Raw genomic sequence first — 26,794 nt, forward strand, 5'->3', positions numbered from 1 at the left:
CATTAGTGAAGGCTATGCACAATTGATCAGGCATTTGCTGTATGAACAGTTCTTTAAAAAACAAAACGATGGTTATTTCGCAGGAGAGACAGCATGTGTTTCATTAGCTTTGAAAACCTAGCATCCCTCAGGCCAGGCAAAGACAGCGACTGTTAGGCACGCTGGGATTCCATGAGTCGAAAGTCTGTAATAGTTGAGTTTTCAGTGTGGCAGAGTTTTTGTATTCAGGCAGGTGTTCAAGCAGTCACCGTGGAGATTCTGAATGATGCTACTACTTGGTTATATCCAGTGTCAACTGCAGAGATTTCTCGCGGTGTGAATTGGCCCTCGGCCTGCACAAATCAAATGACGGCATTTTGCTCCCAAAACTCTGGCATTTTCAAAGTGACTGTGTTGGCCGACATGTTCAGTAACACTGGAAACGTCCTAGAGCATTGGGGTCCCCAGTGCAGGTTATTGTAAATAAAATGGTAGAGGCATTTTAAGTTTAAGGGAAACTGTAGCAATTAACTTTATTAACCAAACGTCGAACGTCAAGGGCGGTAGAAACCTTGACGTCGTCACATCAGACACAACCTCTTGAAGTGAACCCCAACTCAATGTTGGTGGTTGTGAATTACGCCTGTTTCCACCCTTATCCATCTGTACCTCTTACGCAGGTCTGTTGATACTTTAGTAAAATTAAACTCTGTAAAAGGTGGGGCTTTTTTGCTAGTCAGGGACACTTTCGTAAGATTTGAATGAAAAGAGAGCCCGGTAATTGCACTTTCGCAGGATGAAAGTGAGCCGCAACAGCAAACAGTAGAACCGGAACTGACGTAGTGACGGGGCGTATATAGACCCGCACTTCCGGCCGTCTGGTCAGGCGGCCGTGGATCACGTGACATCCGCGGCGGAATGGCGGCTGTGGAGCTGGATGAAGAGGAAGCCAACATCGAGTACTCGAAACGATTGCAGAGCCGTTTGGAGCGAGTGAGCGAGCTGGCGCAGTTCACCCAGCACTGTGCCCGGGCCTTGGAGGGCGTACTGAGCGCGCTGGGCTGGAGCAGCGAGGGCATGGATCGGCAGCGGCCGGTGAGAGGCTGGATCAGATTCTGCGGCAGGGCCCTCCACTGAGCAATTGTGAATCTGGGCACAGAGGCTTGTTGCTGTTGGATGGGTCACGCCTTATCCTTGCAACTGAGCATCACTCATACCCTTACAACTGATCTCAAAACACACAAAATCCTGAAGGAATTCAGCAGGTCATAGATCTTTCCCTTCACTAATGCTGCCTGACCTGCTGAGTTACTCCAGCATTTTGTAATTTGCTGAAGTCTTCCAGCATCTGTTGAATCTATGTTTGTCTTATATATTCCTAAACGTTTCCTGTGTATTTATCCAAATGTCAATGCTGTCTCTCCCTCAGATACTTCTATGCCACCTGGTTTTTTTGGTTCCCTTTCCCTAAGAATTAGATTGTGTTCATTCCTTCTATCTATGCCCCTCATTATTTTAACACCTCTAATAGGTTATCTGTTAGTCTCCAACATTCCAAGGAATAAAGTCCTTGCCTATCCATCCTTACAGACAATTGATTCTTGGCCACGTTCTTATAAATTTTATTTACACTCTTTCCAGCTCAGTGATACATAAACCACCTGGTACTCCAACCTTAAAAGATGTACTATACCTCACTAATGTCTTCCCCAACAGCAATGTCACTTTACAATCCCTGGAATCAGTCTTCTTCTTCACCTTGTCTACCCGTGACGCAGCTCTCGGTGAATTTATGTACTTGTACTCCTAAGACGTACTCCCCGTGATCTTGCTATCCACTGTATTCCCTGTCATGGTGTAACTTCCCAAAAATGCAACACCTTTCACTTAACAGAATCAAAATCTATTTCCTAATCCTCAGCCTACTTGCCTGGCTTATCAAAATTTCCTGTAATTTTCTAAATAACTTTCTTTGCAGTCTATGATACCTCAAATTCCCTTTATTATGGAATGAGGGAATGTTTTGTAATATGGTGAAAGGTTTCAGAATTTTTGAGGATTTAACTTAAATCCTAAAGACACAAGCAATTGTTGGGTTATGTTTATATGGTGATCTGTATATGAAGTTGCCTATATGTTGTCTACTATTTTCATTGGTATTTTAAAAATCCTGTAAGTAACTTTGCATCCCATCAACTTTTCCAGCTTGATCCAATGGTTACTTGTCCATTTGATGCAAATCACCGTCTTTCAAAATCTTCTCTGGAAAAACATGTTACATCTTGCAGGCTAAGAAAACTGGGATATTCTAAAGAGGAAGAGGTTTGTAGTTTGTTACAGTTTTGTTAATTATGTGTTTAATGCATGTTTTTTTCTAATAAAATTTTTGGAAGAGGGAATTTGAATTTTTTTTTGCATTCAGAAATATTGAAAGTACTTGGCATTTTTAGCTAACAGCTGTATTGGTAGGGCTTTTTTTTGTGTTGAAGCCGTACTTGTTAAGGCCAAAACTACTTCTTGTAGCAGTTAGGATTTCATTGAAGTCATATATAATTGTAATTTTTATTATTTTTTTGAGTCCTCAGTTCCTTTTAAAAAAGATGAAAATGTGGCATTAATTTATCTAATTAACACTTGTTATTCCAGCGTGTTAAACTTCTATTTACTGAAGTGTTTTGTTTGCCCTGAATAAAAATATTTTGTTGTTACTCTTCATTTTAGTAGCAGATTATTTACTAAAGTGGATAATCTCATCTTTTTCCCACATACTGTATTTTTCACAGACCTCTCTGATCATTTTAAATTTATAGTTTCTTTACATACTCCTTGCAGGGCTACTTTCCCAGCTAGTTAGTATAAGATCATAAGATGTAGGAGCAGAATCAGGCCATTCCATCACGTCTGATTTATTGTCCTTTTCAATCCCATTCTCCTGTTTTCTCCCTGAAACCTTTGACACTCGGACTAATCAAGAACATATCAACCTCTGCTTTAAATATACTAAATAGTTGTCCCTCTGTTCAGAGGTTGTGCCTCTAATCCTAGACTCGCACACTACAGGAAACATCCTCACCATTCTATGTAGGCCTTTCAATATTCGATAGGTTTCAATGAGATCTCCCCCCACCCCACTCATTCTTCTGAACTCCAGCAAGTACAGGCCCAGAGCCATCAGCCTCTCTTATGTTAACCCTTTCATTCCTGGAATCATTCTCCTGAATCTCCTCTACACCACCTCCAATGAATCTTCTACAAATATGATAACCTCACAGTCTCTCCCCTCGTCTGTTGTAAATAGTAAATTGCAAGTATTAGAACTGGTTTATTATTGTTGCATGTACAGTGAAAAGCTTTTGATTGTGTGTCATCCAAACAGATCATCCCATACATAAATACATTGAGGTAGTAAAAAGAAAAATGGAACAGATTAAAGTGCTATAGTTACAAATAAAGTGTAAGATCAGAACAGGGTGAATTGGGAAATCGTGAGTTAATCTTTTGGCATGTGAGAAGTCCTTTAAGAGTCTGATAGGTTGAAGAGAGCGATGTCAGACTTGACCTTTATAATCTTAGCTGCCCATTTTAATATCTCCCATAATATATCACAGCAATTTCCATATTACTGATGGACCTGCTTTTCAAAGCCGAAAAGAGAAAAGGCAAAGATCTGTTTTCTAATCCATGGGGATTTTCCTAAAATCTAAGGAACACAGAAAGATGAAAACTGTGGTACAGGCAATGTCAGGTGTGCATTCCAAACTTTTCAGGTTATTTTCACTAATAGCATTTTATTACTGTTTTTATTTCCTTCTCCTTATTTTGCCATGTGGCTATAAAATGCAGGTTTGGTGAAATTGGTGCACTTGTTCTGCGCATTGTTCCTGCCTGTGCTAATCTGCTCTGATGTGGAGCATCTGCCAGACTGGTTCTCTGTACCTCAGATGTGCCCTGTGACTTGGAGAGGTTGCATTTCTGGGAGTAGACCTTAGGTGTCAGATGCTACTAATGAAGCCCCTTGGAGCTATGGCTGGAGAAATTTTTCTTCGGTGCATTGGAGGATAAGCAGATATCAGGTTCTAAAAGTATGAAAGGCAAGCTCTTGGTTTTGTGAATGAGCTGCCAGAAGTGGTCATGCATCCAGCCGCCTTAATTGGCTTTTAGATAGTCAAGTAAACATGTAGGGAATAGAGGATATGGATGATGTGCAGGCAGAAGAGATTTGGTTTGATTTGGCATTGTGTTCATTGCAGGTTTGAAGGCTAAAGGCCTTGTCCTAGTGCTTTAATATTCCATGTAAAAAATCAGTTACATAATTAATAAGAAATTTGATTGCACACATCTTTAAAGTGATAGAATGTATTTAAAAACAAAACAAATCAGATCACTTGACTTATCGTAGTGCTAGTCATCTAATCAATACGGCCTCAATTGCTTTGCAAGCCAAGGGGTTGGATGTGAATGTATCTTTCATCCATGTCCTGATGTTTCAGCTGCTGGACGTAACAGCGTGTTCAGTTAGCATCTGATTTGTAGCTTCCCTCAGATTTGACTGCTCTTGCAGATCTGTGACGTGAGGTGAGACAAGAACCTCAGATATATTGTTTTTTTGGAACTTACAGCTGAAAGTAGGTTCATTTTGGACCATACAGCAAGGCATCCAACTGCTTTGCATGCCTCGGGATCAGAAGCAGAAATAAAAATTTATTTTCACTGTTTTAAATGATGTGAAATTTGTTGTTTTGTGGCACCAGTACAGTGCTAAGTTGTAAGAATTAGTATTAATGGTAAATAGTATCTAAGACATCTTCAAGGGGCAGTGTCTCAAAAAGGCAGCGTCCATACTTGGAAGGGTATGCACTCTTCTCACTGTTACCATCAAGTGGGAGGTACAGAAGCCTGAAGGTACACACTCAGTGATTAGGAACAGCTTCTTCCCTGCTGCCATTTGATTTCTAAATGGACATTGAATCCATGAACACTACCTCACTTTTTTAAAATTTCTGTTTCTGTCTTATTTAATATACTTATATATACTCAATGAAATTCACAGTTCTTTCCCATATTTATCATGTATTGAATTGTCCTGTTGCCACTAAGTTAACAAATTTCAAGACATATGCCGGTGATAGTAAATCTGATTCTGATTCTCAAATAGAATGTTTTGATGTGCATGTGACAAATAAAGCTGATCTTCACATTTTTAAAGCTAATGTTTGAAAAAAAAAGTAGTGTTCAGAAATCTGGTGGTGGAAAGGAAGCTCCTTCTGTAAGGTGACCAGAAAATCCATGACATTGCTTGCTACGGTTTTAGATTTGTGATATTATTTAAGTGAGGAGTCACTGACTGATAATACTAAATTTCTCATGTTAACTGTGTGTCCAAGCCTTTTATTCTTAATTTCTTGTCTTAAATACAAAGTTAAGCACTTTTTAAAAAATGTTTCCTTTAATCTCATAACATTTAGGCAGAAATGTGTGACCCCTCATTTGCCTATGAGAACACTCTGGTACCTACGTTTAAAATGAGTAAGTACAATGTCATTGTTATAGGAGAGTAACTTCATTGCCACAGCCATAATTTCTAAATTTAATAAATGTGTTAACAACATTAATGAGAATATAATGTTTATTGGCTTTGAGTATAAAGGTATTGATAGGTATAACTTAAGATGATGAGTGTCAGTCTTAATCCTTCTCTGAAAACATTTCTAATGTATCCATCTGACATTTTTCTATTATGCTAGTAATCTAAAGGTTCTTCTCAACCACAAAAAGAGATGGGGAGGAATTGAAACGTGTGGAGGGTGCTAAAGGAGAAGATTAAGGTGGCTAAAGAGGAATATAGGAGAGAGCTGGTGAACAAGCTTGGCCAGAGTAGCACATGGGAGGTGTGGAAAGGCATGAAGAACATCAATGGCTTCAATCAGCCCAGCTGTAGAACCTTGGAATGCAACCATGAATGGACTAATGAGTTAAACCAATTCTTCAATAGGTTTGAAAATTGCCCTCCTGTTCTCATCCCCCTCAGTACACCAGTCCAGGTGCCAAGGCACCCAATGCTCCCTCAGCATCATCGCCTCCCTTCTTCCCTCTTCTCCCCTCCAGTTCAATACGTGGGTGACCAACACAGTCTACCACTGTCTATATCCCCTCCTTACCATCCACACCTCCAACTGCTATCGTCTCAATTTTCACCTTCCCCAGCCCCCACCTTCCACCAACTCCTCTGTCATCATGGACTTACCTGCACTACTGAGCAGGTGAGAAGGGCTCTGGGGAAACTCAGACACGGCAAAGCATTGGGTCTGTATAGTGTGATCCTGAAAGAGAGTGCTGAGCAGCTGTGTGGAGTTCTCTAGCGCATTTTCATTCTGAGTCTTGGTCCTGACTCTGTTGAAAACATCATGTCCCAGTACCCAAGAAGGGCTAATCTAAAGTCTTGAATGACTACGGGCCAGGGGCCCTAACCTCACACATCATGAAGACCCTAGAGAGGCTGGTCCTGGCTCACCTCTGACCCTGGTCAGATCAGCCCTCCATCCCCTGCGGCTTGCCTGCCAGGAGCACATTGGAGATGATGATGCTGTCATCTACCTGCTGAACAGAGTGTACTCCCATTTGGATAGGCAGGAGAGCACTGTGAGGATCATGTTTTTGATTTTTCAGGGCCTTCAACACCATACAGCCTTCATTGCTGGAAAAGCTTTGTTCAATGTAGATAGGCACTTCCATTGTATTCTGGATAATGGACTACCTGACCAGCAGACCACAGTTTGTGTAGCTTCAGAGCTGTGTGTCAGACATGGCTATAAGCAGCACTGAGGCTCTAAAGGGGACTGTATTGGCTCCCTTCCTGTTTACCTTGAACTTTAGATACAACGCTGCATCATGTCACCTGCAGAAGTTCTCTGATGACTCAATAATAGGTATACAAAGGGAGAACAGGAGGATGAATGCAGGGCACTGGTGGAGGACTTTGCCAAATGATACAATCTGAATCATCTGCAGCTCAGCATCAGTAAGACAAAGGTAATGGTGATGGACTTTAGGAAGACTAAGCTTGCACTGCTCCCTGTTACTGTGGATGGAGAGGACGTGGATGTGGTGAGGACCTACGAGTACCTGGGTGCACACCTGGACGAAAGACTTGAGTGGAGCACCAACAGAGAGGCTGTGTACAAGAAGGGACAAAGTCGCCTTTACTTCCTGAGGAGACTGAAATCCTTTGGCATATACAGGCCTCTCCTTTACATGCTCTACTGGTGTGTGTTCGCCAGGACAACATGTGGTGGTGTGTTGGAGAATGGCACCAACATGGATGATGCCAGGAAGCTCAATAAATTGATTAGAAAGGTTGGCTCTGTTATAGGAGTTAAACTTGACACACTGGAGGCTGTGGTAGAACAAATGACCATATGGAAAATGCTGGGAATTCTGGACAATATTTCTCACCCTCTGCATACCACCTTGGCTGAACAGGGGAGCACTCTTAGTAATAGATTTAAGACAATTGTGCTGCTTCAAAGAGCGCTATATGAGATCATTCTTACCCCAGTCGTTAGGCTCTTAAAATGAGTCAACTATAGGTGGAGAAGTGATGACCCCCTTTAGACTGTTTGAGGTAATTTGTTTATTACTCTTTCTTACTTCTAATATTTGTATATCTGTGCACTTGTAATGCTACTGTGACACTGTAATTTCCTCTGGGGTTAATAAAATATATATTGACCTATCTAGTAGAACTATATCTTTAAATTTTAGTAAACTCTTGAGTTTATTGGAACATAGGGGAAGTACTCTTTGAATTTTTGCAAAGTTGCGTTTAGATAGGACGATGTGTCATTTTGGAAATTGAGATTGACTTTTTGCTTTCAGTAAGACCCATCGTTTTGAATGATGGAACATGTCAAACAATCACACCCAACTTACATTTTGGATTTCCTTAATATTGTTGAGTAGCACAGCATGGAAAATGGTCCCTTCACCCAAATTGGTCCTTGCCTACTAAGATGCCCACCCAAGCTAGTTACTTTAGCAGCATTTGGTGCATAACCTTCTAAGCATTTCCTATGCATGTTGCTAAGTTACAATTAATTGGAGAGATGCAAGAAGCAGAAGTGCAAGTACAGATTCTATGAAATTGCATGCCTTGTAAAAGCTGACATTGTCTACCATTACAAGATATGCAATTTCATAGAATCTGACACTGGATTTTTTCCCTGCATAGGCACATATAAGTAACAGAAGTGATTATATATTTCTGATATTTATTATAACTATCAAGGAAGACTTCATTTAAGACAAAGGGCTTCAAGTTCATTTTGCATTTCATATACCTGCTTAAATAATTTACAAAGTGCAAAGTCATTACATTTCAGCATACAGAAGTGGGGATGGTGGTCAGTCCTCATTTCTTTGCACACAACAGCAAAGATATGATAATTAGTGGAGGGGTATTTCGCAACATTTTGCAGTATAATTGGATATTATTAAGTTAATTTCATTAATTAAGTTAATAGAGATAATTTCATGTCTGCCAGTATCTCAGTGAATTAGGTAATGCTTTGTCTGATTACCCAGTGGAATTTGCGTCCATCTGGCAAGAAATCTGATTGTCTGCCTGCCTTTATGGTCACTCCATTAGCGAAAATAGGTACTAATGTAGGTCTTTCGTAAAAACGAAGTGACGTAAAGTGGGGGACACCTGATAGTTTTTCTTGGAGTGCTAGTTTATCCTGCTTCCATTGGGTAAAATCCACTTGTGCTTCTTTTAAGTTTTAGTATTTGGTCTCAAGAACATGAATAATTTTGGAAGTCGTCATATTGTTTCATAGAATTAGACCACACAGTATAGAAGTTTGAGCTTTAACTGTTGCTTGCATGGAGCATACCTACCGTAGATTCTGGACTACAGAGCGCACCTGATTAAAAGCCCGCACGCTCTAATTTTAGAAAGAAAATCAATTTTGTACTTGTACAAGCCGCACCGGATTTTAAGCCGCAGGTGTCCCACGTTGTAATATGAGATACTTACACAGAAAGATATTACACGTGAGGATTTTTTAACTTCTAATTAAATCCGTATGGTAACATAAACAAATATATATTGCAAATGCTTTTTTTTCGAACAGTGCCTGTAACACAGCTACTTTTAAATATACATACGTATCGGTAACACACAAATTACGTTGCGTGTGCTTTTTTACTGAACAGTGCACGAACAACATTCCAATATCTCCTAACGACTGGTTTAAAAAATATATATATACTGCAGCCTACCAGGAAAAGTTATTGATCGCCTTCTTCATCTTCCTCCTGCGCACTAAAACCATCAAAGTCCTTCAGTGTCCGAATTGAATAAAACCTCAGGATCTCGTCACTCACTTCAGTCTCTTCGTTGTTGCTCTCACTTGAGCGCACGCGGTCCTCTTCATCACGCAGCAGTCCAGCCTTTCGAAACCCGCTGGTGATGGTGGATGTTGTGACACGGCTCCACGCATTTAGGATCCACTGGCAGACTTGAGTTGAAGATGCTCTTCGCATGCGTCCTGTTTTGGTAAAGGATTTCTCGCCGCTCGTCATCCAAGCCTCCCACTCAACGTGCAGCACCACTTTAAATGCCCGGTTCACGCTGATGTCCAGTGGCTGCAAATACTTCGTGGTGCCCCCAGGAATCACAGCTGGAATTGAGTTTGTACTCTTGATGGCAGCTTTCACTGAACTTTCATTGTCAGCCGCTTAAAAAATTACCATCTGTGGAAGCTTTAGTCCGGATGCTGTGCAGCTCAGAACACAAGTAAAATGCGTTCTCTCATGGCCACTTGTTTTCAGTGTGATGGACGAGTCACCTTTTTTATTAACAGTCCGAGTGAGAGGCAGGTCAAACGTCAAAGGTACTTCATCCATATTTATGATATCATCTGGCCCGATGGAATTCTCCGCTATCTTTGTTTGAGTGAATGTGTGGAGTTAGCAAGCTTTTCCTCGTGGTCGGGAGGGAGCTGCTGACACAGAGTCGTGCATACCCTGACGGACAGGCCTCATAAATCTAAAACACCACGATGGCCCACCTCTAAAATCTTCGATTTTCATTTTGGTGGCGATTGCTTTAGCCTTCAGTCTGATCTGCACGGTGGAAACATCGCGGCCGCCTGCTCTCTGTGTGTTAACCCAGTCTTCAAGAAAGTTTTCAAGTTCGGGCCATCTGCTATGATTACCTCTGAAAGCTTTTGTCATCTTTTTGCATTGACTCAGTTCTTCACGCTGGCGTCTCCACCGTCTCACCATCGATTCATTTATGCCACGATTATGTGCAGCAGCTCGATTTCCTTCTTCAACCGCCAGAATGATCGCCTTTAACTTAAAAGCTGCATCATATGCTTTTCTTCGAGTGTTTTCCATGTTGATGAGGGTGAGTACAAATGACTGATTTACAATAATTTAATTGTGAAAGTGCGCTTGATTTATCGTACAATTTCATTGGACCTCTGTGAACTACTCATCAATTTTATTGGTCTACTGTTACGAGGCAAAATGTTTTTGGCGGCTTGAAAAAAAAACATGCATTAGCCGCACCGTAGTATAGGCCGCAGTGTTGCCGCAGTGTTCAAAGCGTGGGAAAAAAGTAGCGGCTTATAGTCCGGAATTTACGGTATATGCCTTAACTTTTGTTTTGGCTTGAGAAAGATGATCCAACTGCTTCTTTTCACATACAGTATGGGAATAAATTTCTTGTTTAATATGCTCTTCAACTCTTAATTTCAGTTGAAAATAATCTTCAAGTATAATTTAAAATGGATGGCCTGAAGCTGCATTCCTACTGCTACTACTTCCATTCAGAAGTCTAAAATACTGTCATTATTTTCTTATAAACAGTTTTTAGTCTGTTCTCATGGACTTGTAAAGCTACCATTGGGAATCTACATCCATCCACAGACCACTTGTTGAGGGACACTGCTTTAGAGTATCCCTTTATGATTATCTAATTTGTTCATTTCTTGTGTTTACGTTACATTCATGAAAGGCTTTTATTATCTTGTTCTATTTAGACAAAGATTTGCAAACTCGGATTATTCATGAAGCAAGAAGTAAAGCTCCACTTGGAAAAGAAGAGAGAGCATTTTCCCAAAGTATGTGAAAACCTTTATTTTTTGCTATTTTTCACCCAACATATGATTGCAGTGTAAAGTTGATATTGTCTGCTGGCATTCCTACTGATAGTGCCTCTTCAAAATAGTCACCTTGAAATAGCTATTCTTGTCTGTTATTTATAAACTGGAGCTTCAGTTATTTCAGTGATTATATAGTTTACTTTCAGTCACTAAATAGAAATGTGTCTGTGATAATGCACACAATGAAAGAAATACCAATATGGGCATTAGGAATAAAAGTACACCAGGTCCATTAACGATGAGTCTGCCCACTAGATGTTATAAACTGTCCTCTGTCAGTTGACGGAGATGAATATTGTGTATAATCAAATTTGGGGAATTCTTTCCAGAATACAGGTGACTATTTCATACAATTCGTTACTGGATTTGTGGTATACTTTTTTCCATTTTCCTCAGGGTATTAGGAAAATCTAAGAGGCTTTTGATGCTGGGTTATTTGAACCTCAAGATTAATAGAATTCATTTGGGTCGGGGTATTTAAAAAGCAACTGTTTTCCCGCTGTATAGCAGAATAGGCTTGAGATGTTAAATGGCACGCTGGTGGATCTTTAATCTTTCGTGCAGAACTAGGGCCAATCTGATATCACCACCCCCCATCTGTTACATTGACTGCATAGGACACAGATTTCCGGCACAATTTCTGCATCCTTTCGGTAGCTTTGTCTGGAACAGAGAAATATATGATTTTATTTGAATACTAATATCTTGAATGCCAAATATATTTTCTCAAGTATTACTGTTGTATTAAATTGAATATTATTCTAATATTCATTTTTACTGTATTCCCTTGAGGATTTAAAATGAATTAATACTTTATTGGTGACACTTAGAGGTTCAATTTTTGTTTCCTGATTTGAAGATCCTCAGTTTACTTGTTATCATTTATCAATCACATTTAAATAACCAAAGGCGCAAGTTGTAGGTCGATTTAAAGATGTTCACATGTAATTGCATGTTAATACTGTAACCTGTTAATGATGAGCTCTTGATAATTAACTAACCTTTGTTTTAATTAATCCTGGCTGATATTGAAGATTACCTTTAGTATGATCCTAATTGAAATTATTAGTCTGCTGAAATTAAAATAAAGGTAACACGCATATGCAGGGGTAAAAGACTGTTCAACTAAAATATCTTGGAATACATTTTGTTTCTTTAAAATGCCTAATGCCTTTGATATACGTGACTCAGTTTTCTTGATGAGGTGGTACAGAATGCTGTATATAGAATTTTTGCTCTCATCAGTCAGTAATAACACTGGACAGCAAATTTTTTGAGTGTTGCTTCCTCAGTGGTTACAATAGGCTGTTTAAAGCTGAACACAAATATAATTTCAGACTACTTGTATCATGTAGGAATTTGGAGAAACTAGAAATTAACTTTTATTGAATATAATGTGTTTAATTGCATAACAGTGCTGATGTTTTGCAGTATTCAACTAAGCTAAAATTGTTGATGATTTTCATTTGTACTCAGTGTCTGAGGCTTCTTAAGTGTCCAACAATAATCTGCCAGCATTGATGATTTCCAGTTGCCCTGATGCTGTTTCTCCATGACATAAGATCCTGGTGAAACCTTTCACAGTGCTCATCAATGACAGCACCAAGTTTTACAGGGAGGAACTCTAAATGGAAGTGCAGAAATTAATCTTTAGTGACATGTTGCATTTCATGTATGCTTGAAGCATGTTGTCAATCAGCTGCATGTAGTTTGGTGCTCTGCAGTTGCCAAGAAAATTTTCAGCTACATCCTTAAATACTTTCCATGCGATTTTTTCCACACGCGCGCATGCACACACACAAATACTGTCTCTCTCTCTCGCTCTCTCTCTCCCTCCCTCTCTTGCGTGCTCTGTCTTGCACTCTGTGGGACAACAAAAATCCCTGCTTTAATTTTGGCATCAGTTATTCTGGGGAACATCTGTCTTAATTATTGAAATCCTTCTTGCTTGTTCATTGATTTCACAAAATTTTTCATAAGCCCCATTTTTGTATGAAGAGGAGACAAAAATATCTTTGGTTCTGCAAGTGGCTTATGTGCCACACTTTTCTACCCTGGAACCATCTGTTTACGGAATGGTCAATCCTGTCCCATTTGCAAATGAAACGACAGTACTTGCTGTATCAGAGCTTCATTCTCAGTAGCGGCACTGCTACTTTCAGATCACCACAAATGTTCCAGTTGTAGCTGCTGTACTATATCTATTTCAACAAGACTTCTAAACATTGGTGGTTTTCTTTCATGTGTGCTGCATTGCTGATTGGTATTGAAGGGTGGACACTGCTGCTGTGTACCAGCTTAGCTTTCAGGCTTAACTCTGATAGTAATGATAGGCATCCGACCTTGGATTTGCGCCATGAAAAGTTTCCAGGGCGCAGGCCTGGGCAGGATTGTATGGGAGACCAGCAGTTGCCCTCTCCACGCCACCGATGTTGTCCAAGGGAAGGGCAAGGGCTGATTCAGCTTGGTACCGGTGTCGTCGCAGCAATGTGTGGTTAAGTGCCTTGCTCAAGGACACAACACGCTGCCTCAGCTGAGGCTCAAACGAGTGACCCTTCAGATCACTATCAACGCCTTAACCACTTGGCCACAAGCCAACACAAGTGTAAACTCTGAAGAATCAATAAAAAACTCCATTGTTGTGGGTCGTGCTGGCAGCCCAAATCATGACCAGGCTGCCTGGACAAGGAAGAAAACTTCTCCGCTTACATTGTAGGCAACATTTTAATTGACTTGAATTATGAATTGAAATAACAAATATAGGCAATTCCAAAAAAAATAGTACATGATGGGGAATCTTCATGGTGATTTTCATGATCAGCAACCAAAAGTATGCAGGAAGCAAAATCTTTGTTGTCCAGTGTAAATATTTAGTGTATAGGACTGACGTAATTAACAGAACCATAGATTGCTTTTTCTCATTGATACTCACAGTTAAGAAATGAGGCTCAAGAGATAATGGGAAATCATTGTTCATGTAAACCTAGAACTGTTGCTGAGCCGTGGTGAGGAATAAGAGTTCCTCATTTGTTCCATCAAATGGTTTGCTTTATTGAAGGACTACAAATTTAAGTGCTTACTCAATATATTTCTTAAAAAAATGGGTGACATTGTTCAGGACGGAGGTTCCCAAATTGGAGTCTACAGATCACTTAATGGTATTGGCCCATGGCATAAAAAAGGGTTGGGAACCCCTGGTTGAGAATAAAAATATGTAATTATTCATTTTGCTTTACAATGTGGTATAAAGCTCCACTCCCACAATGTTCTCAATTGCACCATTTTCTCCTGAAAGTGTCTTACTCCCAGATGTAACCAGCAATGCTCCCTCTAAGGTGTGTATGTGTGCATACGCACACATCTTTTGCTACTAACACACAAAGGAGTTGCACAAAGAATTTGCATCGTGATGCACTTTAGGATCCGGGGGAGCCAGAGAGTTCAGGAACCACCGCCCACAGCTGCTGCTGAGACCTGAGTATATTTGCAGGGCGTGAAATAAACATGGTTTGAGAATTATCGATCCATTAATTTTAATGTGTTAATGGCATTGTCAACGGAGCAGAAATATTGTGGATTCAGCAGCAGCCGCAGGCGGCAGTTCCTGAGGTCCCCAGGTCCTGAAGTCCGTCCTCAATTGTTTGTGCAGTTCCTTTATGCTCCTGTAACAAAAGATGTACTTGCGGCAAGCACCTTAGAGGGAACATTGCTAACCAGTTTTTGTTTTAAGTATCTTAAAACAGCTATGTATATATATGATATGGCATACAAGTCACTCCCTGAAATGAAGCCATGCTAGATGTTTATGTACTGGATCTCAGTCTTGGTCAGGGGTTCCCAATCTGGGGTCCAAGGATACCTCGGTTAATGGTAGGAGTCCATAGCATAAAAAGGTTGGGTACTCTTGGTCTAGGTGAATAAATCAGCAATTTAAATATAGAAATTATATACATCTATGCACAAATCCAATTGTCTGGGTACCCTTTCATTTAATGATCACAGCCTTTGGCCATGGGTGTGATTTAACTTGTTTTATATCAGTTGTTAACTTTTAATTCCTGTAACTAGTTAAAAACTTCAGGTGATGCATAATAGTTGCACTGTTACAGTGACAGCAAACTAAATTGTAATTATGCACGTTTCATTAAATATTTAATTCATTTTGAATATGATAATTTAAACTTTTTGGTTTTTCTCTTTCAGTAACAGGGGTGAGTATATTTGACAGAGGAATGATGAACATGAAAGAATGTTCTCCTCATGTACAGATTTGCACAGAATTTTACTTGATGTCATACAGTATCCTTTTAATATTATTATATCCTTTAAAAATGAACCATAAGCGGACTGGTTAAATAAAACTTCAGATTTTCTTAAGGGATATTGGTCTTTGCTTAATGTTTTCTGAGTGGACCGTTTAAAACCCAAATTTCTTTGCATTAAAATACTTCATCCTAACAGGCCTGTACTTTAGTGGTCTGCTGTATCTGATTTCATTATCTGGGGGAATAAAAGGTGAAATTAATTACTTTTTATTTTTCAAGTGAGTTTTTTTTTTGCTGCACGAAGCAACTGCTAAAAAAAATAAAATAACTTTAAAAAATTAGAGAAAAATGAAATTCTTATTGTGATGGAGGAGCTTGGAAAAGTACAGAGACTTTAAAGCCAGGTCATTTACTGGCCAATATAGGCCAGTAAATGATGGATGGCCAGGATATGAGCTATGAAGTATTCAGTGAATTTTTCTTTTTGGGGAAAAAAAAGGAGATGTAGTTGTGAGAGAAGTGGGGTACCAAATGAACATTGAGTAATTGAGCAAACACAAGGAAATCTGCAGATGCTGGAAATTCAAACAACACACACAAAATGCTGGTGGAACACAGCAGGCCAGGCAGCGCCTTCATGGTGATTTATGCCTTTTTATGGAAGATAGGAGGATAAATGAAACAATTCAGTGTTCAAAACAAATCCACTATTTTTTAAGATATTTGACGTGGAATTAAAATGTGTGGCCACTGGGAGATCCTGCTTTCTCTGCACATCCCATTCCCATTCTGATATGTCTATCCATGGCCTCCTCTACTGTCAAGATGAAGCCACACTCAGCTTGGAGGAACAACACTTTATATACTGGCTGGGTAGCCTCCAACCTGATGGCATGAACATTGACTTCTCTAACTTCCGTTAATGCCCCTCCTCCCCTTCTTACACCATCCCTGACATATTTAGTTGTTTGTTTTTTTTTCTCTCTCTCTGCCCATCACTCTGCCTGTTCTCCATCTCCCTCTGGTGCTCCCCTCCCCCTTTCTTTCTCCCAAGGCCTCCTGTCCCATGATCCTTTCCCTTCTCCAGCTCTGTATCACTTTCACCAATCACCTTTCCAGCTCTTAGCTTCATCCTACCTCCTCCGGTCTTCTATCATTTCGCATTCTCCCCCCCCACTTCCAAATCTCTTAGTATCTTTCCTTTCAGTTAGTCCTGATGAAGGGTCTCGGCCTGAAACATCGACAGTTCTTCTCCTTATAGATGCTGCCTGGCCTGCTGTGTTGCGCCAGCATTGAGTAATTGAATCGAGATGAGAGTTTCAGTAGCTGAATTAGGTAATATGAAGCTGGAAGAATAATTTCTACTAGAGAAGTTAGGGGTTCAAGCTCTCCTCTAGTTTACATAGAATGCTTTAGTCGAAAACAATTTTTGTTTTATTCTGATTAAAACATCCAAATAGATGTTTTAATAAATAAGCAATAGATGAAGGTAAGTATGTCTTGCATACATAGTGGTACATGTTTCATTGCCGGTAGTTAACAGATTGTAAATGCATTTTAAGTAAGTGGTTAAATGTTGAGTATTTAATCCCAGTGGTGCAGTTCTTAAAATGGAATATTTAACATTGTTGACTAATCAGCCATCCCTGGTGTAAGCCAAACCTAGTTTTAAATTTTAGGAAACATTGCACTGGCTTCTCTGTGGGACTTTTATCTCTATTTTCAGTGCTTTATGCAGACCTTCATGTGATTTGTAATTTAATATGACATTGAATCAATTTGCTCACTTTTTAACCAGATTTTTTAAGCTTCATTTAACAGATTTGGTTTGACTTCAGTTCTTTTTTGTTCTGCAAAACCTTTTGAACTTAAAACTTCAGTAATAAGATTTTTTTTATTGTGAGCTGTTTAAATTTAATTGTTTTAAATTCATTATGTAAAATTAATTGTAAATTTTTTTTAGAATGTGTACTTGCTGCATTTCTTTATAACCATTTGTTACCTATGCTTTCTTATGCATAGTTATGGCTACCTCTTCAATTGTCCTTTACTTACAGTGCAGTGGCTAAATTGGAAGTTGACTTAATTTTTACCAGGTTGTAATTAATCCAGTAAAATGTTAGCGTAGATTACATAGATGCCACAATGACTCCCAGACTTCTGAAACAATTTGATGCATGGAACCACCACCTCAATACTAAATTGTCTTGAAATGATTCTCTTCTGTGATACCACTATGCAAATAATGCAGAAGTTTCACTCTTGGCTGAAAAATCGAATGGCTTTGTGAAGCTGTCATGTTTTCCTTTATTTGATTTCTGGTAAGAGCTGTGAGAGGCTCACCAATGCAGGCAGACCTCGAGTCAAATGTGTATAAGTTACCATCCTCAGTTTGGTCCTTGTTATTGGAAGTGCATTGACAAGAGGTTGCAGGCTTCTTGCCTGCAATTTCTGAAGATGTACTCCAGGCCCCCATTAGTTCTTGATGGAGTGATCTAAACTTATAATGAATTGGGAGGAGACCTTCCACTTGAAAATAGCATCCTAATTGAGGACCTCAAGTTGGTGGCTCTGTTCAAGAGATGGCAACTTCATTGTTTTTAGGCAACTTTGTTGTTTCATTGTTTCTAATATCCAGATAATTGTGTTGATGACACTACAAGATTGTGAATTTTTAAAAATGCAGTCATTGGAAAGATATTTATAGATAACTAGATATCTTCAGAGATACAATTCATTAATTGCAAAAAATAAAAGAATTGGGGGTTTTGGCAATACACAGTACCTGTAGTCTATTTTCCAATAATCAAAGTTATATACTTGCAATTTTTTTGGAAATTTTGTGGAGTTCAGGAGTAATTAAATAAATTGTTAATATGCATAGGTGATTATTCTTCAGTACCTCTTGAAGTTCCTGAGAATTATCAACATTCCATCTGTGACCTAACTCCTGCGGATCGCCTGGCTATTTATGAGCACGTCATCAAAGAAACCAGTCAGCAGGAAAACAAATCAAGGTCTTTTGAAAATGACAGTGATTTGTATGTGGACCTTGCTGCAAAGCTCAGCCAAGGTATGTACTTAATTTGTTAATGAACAACTACTTATTTTAAATCAGCTAAGTAAATGTTTCATTCAATGTTATAAGTAAAAACAACACAAGGTCATTAGTTTCAAATGTAGGGTAAAGCTATGGAGTTTTAATCATGCAACCTTCCACATTACTTGTACCAACTATATTATTTAACTTTCTTACAAGTTTAATGAAGAGCTGTATATCCATGTTTGATGACCTTCAACACACACAAAATGCTGGAGGAACTCAGCGGGCCAGGCAACATCTATGGAAATTGAGTTCTGATGAGGGATCTCGACCCAAAACCTCAACTATACTCTTTTCCGTAGATGCAGCCTGGCTGACTGAGTTTCTCCAGCATTTTTTGTGTGTTGCTTGGATATTTCTCTTGTTTGTTGATGATCTTCAAGTTAGTTGTTGCAGAAAGATACAAAAGGATATTACCAGAATGTGGGGAAAACTAGTGGTTGCATTGCACTTTCACCTATTAGGATATCTGCTTTCAATCCAAGATTAATCTTGGGGGAATTTCTAGATAGAAGTCCACATTCAGAAACTATGAAGCTACTAGATATGAGACAAAAGATAATATACAAGGGTAGTGAGATGTTACTCTCCAACAGCAGGAAACTAAAGTACAATAGACATTAATATATTAAATGTAGCGGGAGGCTCCGTATAAAGCTTTGCTTTTGATCCAGACAGCCTCTTGAAGAGGTAAAATAATTTTCACTACAGGCTGGGATATTTAATAAATTAATACCTTAATTGAGGTATTCAGGAAGGGGAACATGTAGAAAGAGAAGAATTATTTCCTCTGTTGGAGATGTGAGGTGGGAGAAGGGGGTGGGGCAGCAAGAGAGAGGGTATTTCCTTTGTATTTTATAAAATTAGATATTTAAATGATACCAAATTGTCAATGGCCCAAATTCTTCTTGGGAACTAGGAATGTTTTTGTTAAGTTACTAATTCTATTAAACATAAATCATAATTAGAATACTTTGCCAAAATTGTAACTTTATGCCTTTTTATGGAAGATAGGAGGATAAATGAAACAATCCAGTGTTCAAAACAAATCCACTATTTTTTTAAGGTATTTGATGTTGATGCATTTTCTTATTCAATTTCGGAGATTTTTTGGGTTGACTCAATTCGTTTTAAATAGTCCTATTGTATCTAATTGTTTTTTCCACTCTTCCATTATAGATCAAGCTTATTCGGCTTGGAAAACTAAGGGATTACTAAGATTTTCTGATTTATTTTTGGACAATTGTTTTATTCTTTTGAGCAATTATCCAACAAATATAACTTGCCTAGATTTCATTTTTTTAGATATTTACAGATTAGACATTTTTAAAGTTCTGTACTGCCTACATTTCCAAATTTTGTGCCTTCAGATATTTTGGAGAGTTTATTTGAATTAGACCCTTTTCAAAAAGGGCTTATTTCAAAACTTTATAATATAATTATGAAGATACATTCAGAGCCCCTTTATAAGACCAAAAAGTATTGGGAAAGAGAGCTTAACCTTATTATTTCTAGTGAGGATTGGGATAGAATTCTTCAATTAGTTAATAATTCATCGATATGTGCCAAACATTCATTAATACAATTTAAGGTCGTACATAGGGCCCATATGTCCAAGGATAAATTAGCTCATTTTTACTCTCATATTAGTCCTATCTGTGATAGATGTCAATCTGAAATTGCATCTTTAACTCATATGTTTTGGTCTTGTTCATTTTTGGAAAAATATTGGAAAGATATTTTTGATATTTCTGCGGTTTTGAATATTGATTTACAACCTCATCCTATTACCGCAATTTTTGGTTTACCAATGTTAGACTCACTGCATTTATCTTCTTCTGCCCATCGAATTATTGCATTTCTAGCTCTGATGGTTAGAAGATCTATATTGTTGAATTGGAAGGAAATTAATCCTCCCATTGTATTTAATTGGTTCTCTCAATTTTAGAAAAAATTAGAAGTGGTGTCTTTGAGACTTCCATTAAATTTGAAAAGTTATGGAGACCATTTATTCAACATTTTCATATGATGTAATATGACCCTGTTCCAAGTTCATTTGATTTCCCAGCTTTTAGCTTATGTATGTTGAGAGGACCGGAAGTGACGGCATTGATGAATATTTATTCTTGTGAGATATTATAAACAGCCCCCTGTTTTTTTTTCTTTTTTTCTTTCTTTTTGCTTCTTTTTTCTTCTTTATTAATTATTAGATTAGTAGATTAGCTAATTTTGCATTATATTTTTTTTTCTTTCTTTTTTCAGTTTTTTTTATATCATATTTTGAAATATTTAGACTTACCATGTTCATACATATATTGTATGGTTTATGTCTTGGTAAACTCATTTATATTGTAACTATTGTTTATGTTTTTTTTCATCTGTAATGGAATTTGTATGTTTGTAATTTCTTTATTAATATATCATTTGTATTCTGTCCATATTACTAATAATAATAAAAAGATTTAGAAAGCAAAGCATTTTCTTATTCTAAATTGTCACTGGTGTGTAAGGAAAGACTGTGGTTCAGGGAGTAATTTGGTGGGGGGGGGGGGAGAGAATAAATCTGATTGGTGATAGTATAGTCAAGGGAATAGATACAGTTCTCTGTCACAGGGATCGAGAGTCCTGAAGGCTGTGTTACCTGGCTGGTGCAGGACATCTCATCTGAGGAATTTGGAGTAGGAGGAGAAAGATCCAATTCTAATGGTCAATGTAGATACCAACAATGTTGAAAGAACAAGGAAAGAGGTGCTGCTGAGGGAATATGAGCAGCTAAGGACTAATTTAAAAAACCGAACCAAAAAAAAGAGGAATTTCTTTAGCCAGAATGGTGAATCTGAGAACCTGATGCCAAGTTTTTTTTTGTATATTTAAGGCAGAGGTTACTAGAGGCTATTAAGCAAGTTAAGAACCCATGGAGTTACAGGAAGGGTACTAGCAAAAGATTGCTGACTGGCAGGAGGCGAAGAATCTGAACAAAGGAGGCCTTTTCTGGTTGGCTGCCAGTGACTAGTAATGTTCCACAGGGATCAGTGTTGGGACCATTTTTTTACCATTTTTTTCACAGCATGTGTCACTTATTTGGATGGCAGAATTGATGGATTTATGGCCTAGTTTGTGAACGATACAAAGATAAGGTGGAGGGGCAGGTGGTGTTGAGGAAGCAGGGAGTCTACAGAAGGACTTAGACAGATTTGGAGAATGGGCAAAGAAGTAGCAGATGGAGTACAGTGTAGAGAAGTGTATGATTATGCACTTTGGTGGGAAGAATAAAGGCATAGACTCTTTTCAAAATGTGGAATAAAGCAGCAATTGGAGCTGCAAAGGGACTTGGGAGTCCTAGTGCTGAATTCCCTAAAGATTAACTTGCAGGTTGAGCCAGCAGGAAGGAAGGCAAATGCAATGTTAGCATTCATTTCAAGAGGATTAGAATATTAAAGCAAAGATATAATGCTGAGACTTTATAAGGCATTAATCAGACTGCATTTGGAATATAGTGAGCAGTTTTGGACCCCTTTGAAACGATGTACTGGCTTTGGAGAGGGTCCAAAGGAGGTTCACAAGAATTATCCTGGGAATGAAAGGGTTAACTTATGAAGAGCTCTTGATTTCTCTGGGTCTGTATTCACTGGGGTTGAGAAGAATGAGGGAGGACCTCAGTGAAACTTATTGATTGTTGAAAGGCCTAGATGGAGTGGATGTGGAAAGGATGTTTCTGATATGAGAGCATAGGACCGGAGTGCACAGTCTCAGAATACAAGGATGTCCCTTTAAAACAGAGATGAGGAATTTCTTTAGGCAAGTGTAATGTTTTTTGTGTTATTTATTTAACCGGGTTCTCTTTATCTAGTTTTAGGACTTGTGTGATGATCTGATCACATTTTTGGTCATATTTATGCAGAAATAAGCAAATTCTAAAGGGTTCACAAACTTCCTAGCACCACTGTATTAACCATGATTGAATGGCTGGGCAGACTTGGACCAAATGGCTTAATTTTGCTACTATGCCTTGTCGTCTTAAAACCGGAATAACTTTATTGGCATGACAGTAGTGTGTGCTATTTGAAATGTTACTGCACATAACACCTATACTTAGTCATAGTACATTTTGTAAGTTAATCTCTTTGCTCCTGTGCAGAGGAGGAACAGAAAGGACCAAAGTCGCATCTTGAAATACTTGCTGAAATGAGAGATTACAAGCGTCGTCGCCAATCCTACAGAGCCAAGAATGTTCATATAACAAAAAAGTCATATACAGAGGTAAGAATGTGTGAGCCAGACTATTAATAATTAAATCAATTATATATTGCTCGTCAGTGATTTTCTGTTTTCGTTGTACTTTAAATGAATCTCATTAAGTGTTTAAAATACAAATTGAGGACAAAAAATGTCCAGTAGAATTATAATAATGAAACACAATGAACTTGGCTTGCTCTTCGAACTTGTATCAGCCTGATCTTGACTGAATGCGGAGTACTGAATAAATGATCCTTCTGCATCTGTGAGACCTTGCAAGGCCTCAATGGCAGCAAAGCAGTGGACAGCGTACTGCTGAAGCCCCTCCCGAAAACACCTGGAATGCATTTTAACAGAAAGCTAGGCTGTAGAAGCAGTCAGAAGTGATTTTTCAAAGTAGATTTCTAGTATATGAAGATCTTATCATTTTGTCATTGTGCTGCATTTAACATTAAATCCTATTTATTGAATCTAACTTGCAGATAATTAAGGATGTTATTAATGTACATATGGAAGAATTGTCAAGACAGTGGAAAGACCAGAGTGATTCTGATACTGTGGAAGAAGGCCAAAGTTCTTCATCTTTAAAAAGCTCTGCAAATGCATGCAGGTATGTAGGCAACATTTGTGCTCATTTTAGTTTGAAATGAATGGCAAAAATCCAGGTGGATTCAATGAACTGATCTTTCAGTGAGGTTGTATACGTCGTTGTTTTTCCAAATATCCCACGATTAACATCTGTAGACTAAATATTTATAGAATAGAGAAATGTTGAGAATCAGTTTGTTGTCACTGATGTGAAGTTTGTTGTTTTGTGGCAGTATTACAGTACAACATAACAATTACTGTAAATTACAATAAGAATATATTTAAAAAAAACAAAATATTGAAGTATTGTTCATGAGTTCATGGACCAATGAGAAATCTGATGGCAGAGGAAAAGCAGCTGTCAAAATGTTGAGTGTGCGTCTTCAGGCTTCTGTACTACCTCCTCAGTAGTAGTAATGAGAATAGGGCAATTCCTAGATGGTGAGGGTCCTTACTGGTGAACATTGCCTTCTTGAGATTGCCTTTTTAAGATGCCGTCAATCGTGGGGAGGCTAGTATCCTTGTGGTTGTGTCTTATCCCTCTGCAGCCTTTTCCAATTCAGACAGTGATGCAACCAGTCAGAACACTCCGTGGCACATCTGCAGAAATTTTAAATGTGTTGTTTATTTCATATGTCTAATTGGATAGTTTGGGCAGTAATAATGTTTTTTTTGGCAAAATATTCACTGTGGGCCTCCACTCTTCTATCAAGAACAAGGGTATTAAATTTTGATAATTTTGTTTAAAAAAGATAGCCCACCCAATCCCTTTGATAAATGTATATATGTTCATCCAAAGTTTAATCTACAAAATTAGTAAGCTATTACATATGATGATATCATTGATCTTAAAATGAGTTTTTCTTTTCACTGACATCCAAGCATAATTCCAAAAATATTATTGTATCCTCAACTTAAAGAAAATAACTCAGATTGTTTACTAGTGATTGAATATGACATTTCTTAAAGCAAGCTTCTAAGCTCAACCAGAGTAGTGTGAGGGAGAGAAAAAGGCTAGCTGCTGCATTTATTCCTCCTAGTGTGAAGAGTTCACTGGGTTGTTTAAATATTGCACTTGGGCATTCAGGATTGCACTTGTCAGGAAACTGTGGTGGCTGATCACATCACACTTTTAGGACTGAAAGAGGCCCAGAAGTCCTTAAGGAGCCAGTAGAAAATGAATATATTTTGCAGACTTGTATGAATGGGAACATTGTTTTGTTTTTACAGGAAATTAATATACTCCTTTCATTGCTTGTACTGTGTACTCTTGTAATTTATATAAAGAATTTGGATATGTATGTTGGTTGGATATTTGGTTAGTAAGCTTGTAGGTGGGTTGTGTAGACCGGGATCATGATCATCTATGCATGCAGGCTGAGGATTGGCAGATGGCTTTCAAACCAGGTGAAATGAAGCAGCGTAGGACTTGTACAGTAAAAGGTATGGCCCAGAAGTGTGCTATGAATCAGAGGGACTTTACAATTCACGTGCATAATTTGCTAAAAGTGGTGTCACAGAAAGATATGGGGGTGAATAAGGCATTTGGCTTGCTGGCTTTTGTCAGAGCACTGAGTATTGGAGTTAGGAAGTTATGTTACAGTTATTGGAGAGGCTGCACTTGGAGCACTGTGTACAAGTTTGGTCACCCTGTTATAGGAAAAAAATGTTACTAAGCCAGAGAGAATGCAGAAAAGATTTGCCTGGATGCTGCTTGGACTTGGAGATCTTGGGTACAAAGTGCAGGTTGCATAGACTATGACTTTATTCCCTGGAACATCAGGCATTGAGGGGGCATCTGATAAAGGTGTATAAAATTGAGAGGCATAGGGTGAATATATATAGTCTCGTTCCCACGCTGGGGGTGCAAATACAAGAGAGCATGAGTTTAAGGTCAAGAGATTTAAAACAGACGTCGCAAAGTTTTTCATGCAAAGGGTGGTGTGTTTTTGGAATGAGCAGCCATAGTTAAAGTCAAGGGAGGGCACATTATCAATATTTAAAAACCATACATGTAAGTACAAGAATAGGCAAGGTTTTGGGGTGGGGGGTTATGGATGAAATGAGGGCAGATGGGGGTAGCTGGATGGATAATTTCAACATGGATCAGTGCGCTGAAGGATCTTTTTCCATGCTCTTGACTGTTCCAAGTTCAAGTTTAATTGTCATTCAACCATGCATGAGTACTCATGAATCCAGCCAACAAAACAGTTTTATTTTGCGACCTAGGTGTAAAATACAGCATCAGCAGGCACATGGCACAAGGCACATCGAGCACTTGAAAGATACCCTTAAAATACAGTCACATAAAAAAAATATAGTCCAGGGCCCCTGAGTTCATGAATGTTGCTGAAATCCTGCAGTCAACCACAGTACAGCTTGTCTTCTGCTGAGTGAACACTGGGGGGCAGCACTGACTGCAGATCGGATGTCACGCCAAACCATCTCTGGTGCCTCTGCCTCTCATCTGGGCAGCTCTCTCCAGTGGTGCTGAAACTAGGCCTTAGGTGACACTGCGGCTTGAACCCTTGTCCTCGCTATGACCAAGGTCGTGCGGTTCCCTTGCCATCAGCGAATTGGAATATTGTAGCGCTATTGAAGATTTTCAGGATTATTGTGCAGCAAATGGCATTTTTTTTTTGGTAATTGGGCATATTTATATTGTAGAAAAAGATCCATTGACAAAATATCTCCTTCATCTGAATCTCAAACTATTGGAAGCGGTAGAACTGTAGATCGTGACAACTGGAAAAGGAATCGCAGTCTAAGTCCACGGGAGAGGAAAAGAAGTCCAGAATGGAGTAAGGAGAGAGAGTCGAGGAGAAAGCAAGAGAAGTGAGTGCATAATATACTGTGAAGTCATGTATTTTTGTGTTAGACATACAGATATAACATTTTATGTACAATTTCAGAGACCATCACTCTCGGGTCGACAACCGCCATCGAAGTCACAGGCGGCGAAAGTGACTTGGAACTGCTGATGGAAAGAAGATCAGAAATTTATTAAAAAATACAAAATATGTATAAACACAGAACTTCTTAAAAACTCTAATGAATGTTACAGTTGTATAGGCAAGTTTCCATGGAATATCATCTCCATATAGCTACTATCATTGGTTCCCTGATTTAAAAAAAACAAGGCCAAGACATTTCCTATCAAAGTAGATGTACATGGTTGAAAATAGATATTTGCATCTTATTTCAAAAGTCTACATTGCACTTCATATTTTTTCACATTTGTAAGAAACGTTGCAAGTTTTGAAATCAATCCAAAGTGATAATCCTTCTCCAATTTCCATTAACTGTATGTGTTACTTGAGCACTTTTCTTAAGATTGTTTTTCAGTTAACTGCTTGTTGTATATAAAATGTATTCAGGTGTTGAACCAAATAAAGCTTCCATGCAGACAGAGCTGTAGATCTTCTTAAATGAAAAATAAAAGTTGAATCTTA

At 38.5% G+C, this 26,794-nt stretch overlaps 1 protein-coding gene across 1 annotated transcript; it reads left to right on the forward strand.

Moving 5' to 3' along the window:
- Positions 1-852: 852 nt before the first annotated feature.
- snrnp48 (small nuclear ribonucleoprotein 48 (U11/U12)) lies at positions 853-26,794 on the forward strand. Its single transcript, XM_059972316.1, has 9 exons — positions 853-1,074; positions 2,185-2,301; positions 5,445-5,505; positions 11,028-11,108; positions 18,300-18,488; positions 22,657-22,778; positions 23,237-23,364; positions 26,010-26,177; positions 26,255-26,794. The coding sequence occupies exons 1-9, from the start codon at positions 898-900 to the stop codon at positions 26,307-26,309; spliced, it is 1,098 nt and encodes a 365-aa protein (XP_059828299.1). The 5' UTR covers positions 853-897; the 3' UTR covers positions 26,310-26,794.

Source organism: Hypanus sabinus, chromosome 1 (genome assembly GCF_030144855.1).
Source record: "Hypanus sabinus isolate sHypSab1 chromosome 1, sHypSab1.hap1, whole genome shotgun sequence".
Taxonomy (NCBI): domain Eukaryota; kingdom Metazoa; phylum Chordata; class Chondrichthyes; order Myliobatiformes; family Dasyatidae; genus Hypanus; species Hypanus sabinus.

Excerpts from the sequence above, each read along its gene's own strand:
- snrnp48 (XM_059972316.1), top strand. The coding sequence starts at position 898 with ATGGCGGCTGTGGAGCTGGATGAAGAGGAAGCCAACATCGAGTACTCG. Across the intron at positions 18,489-22,656 it reads TGCTGCAAAGCTCAGCCAAG|AGGAGGAACAGAAAGGACCA; the intron begins GTATGTACTTAA and ends GCTCCTGTGCAG. Across the intron at positions 23,365-26,009 it reads AGCTCTGCAAATGCATGCAG|AAAAAGATCCATTGACAAAA; the intron begins GTATGTAGGCAA and ends TTTATATTGTAG.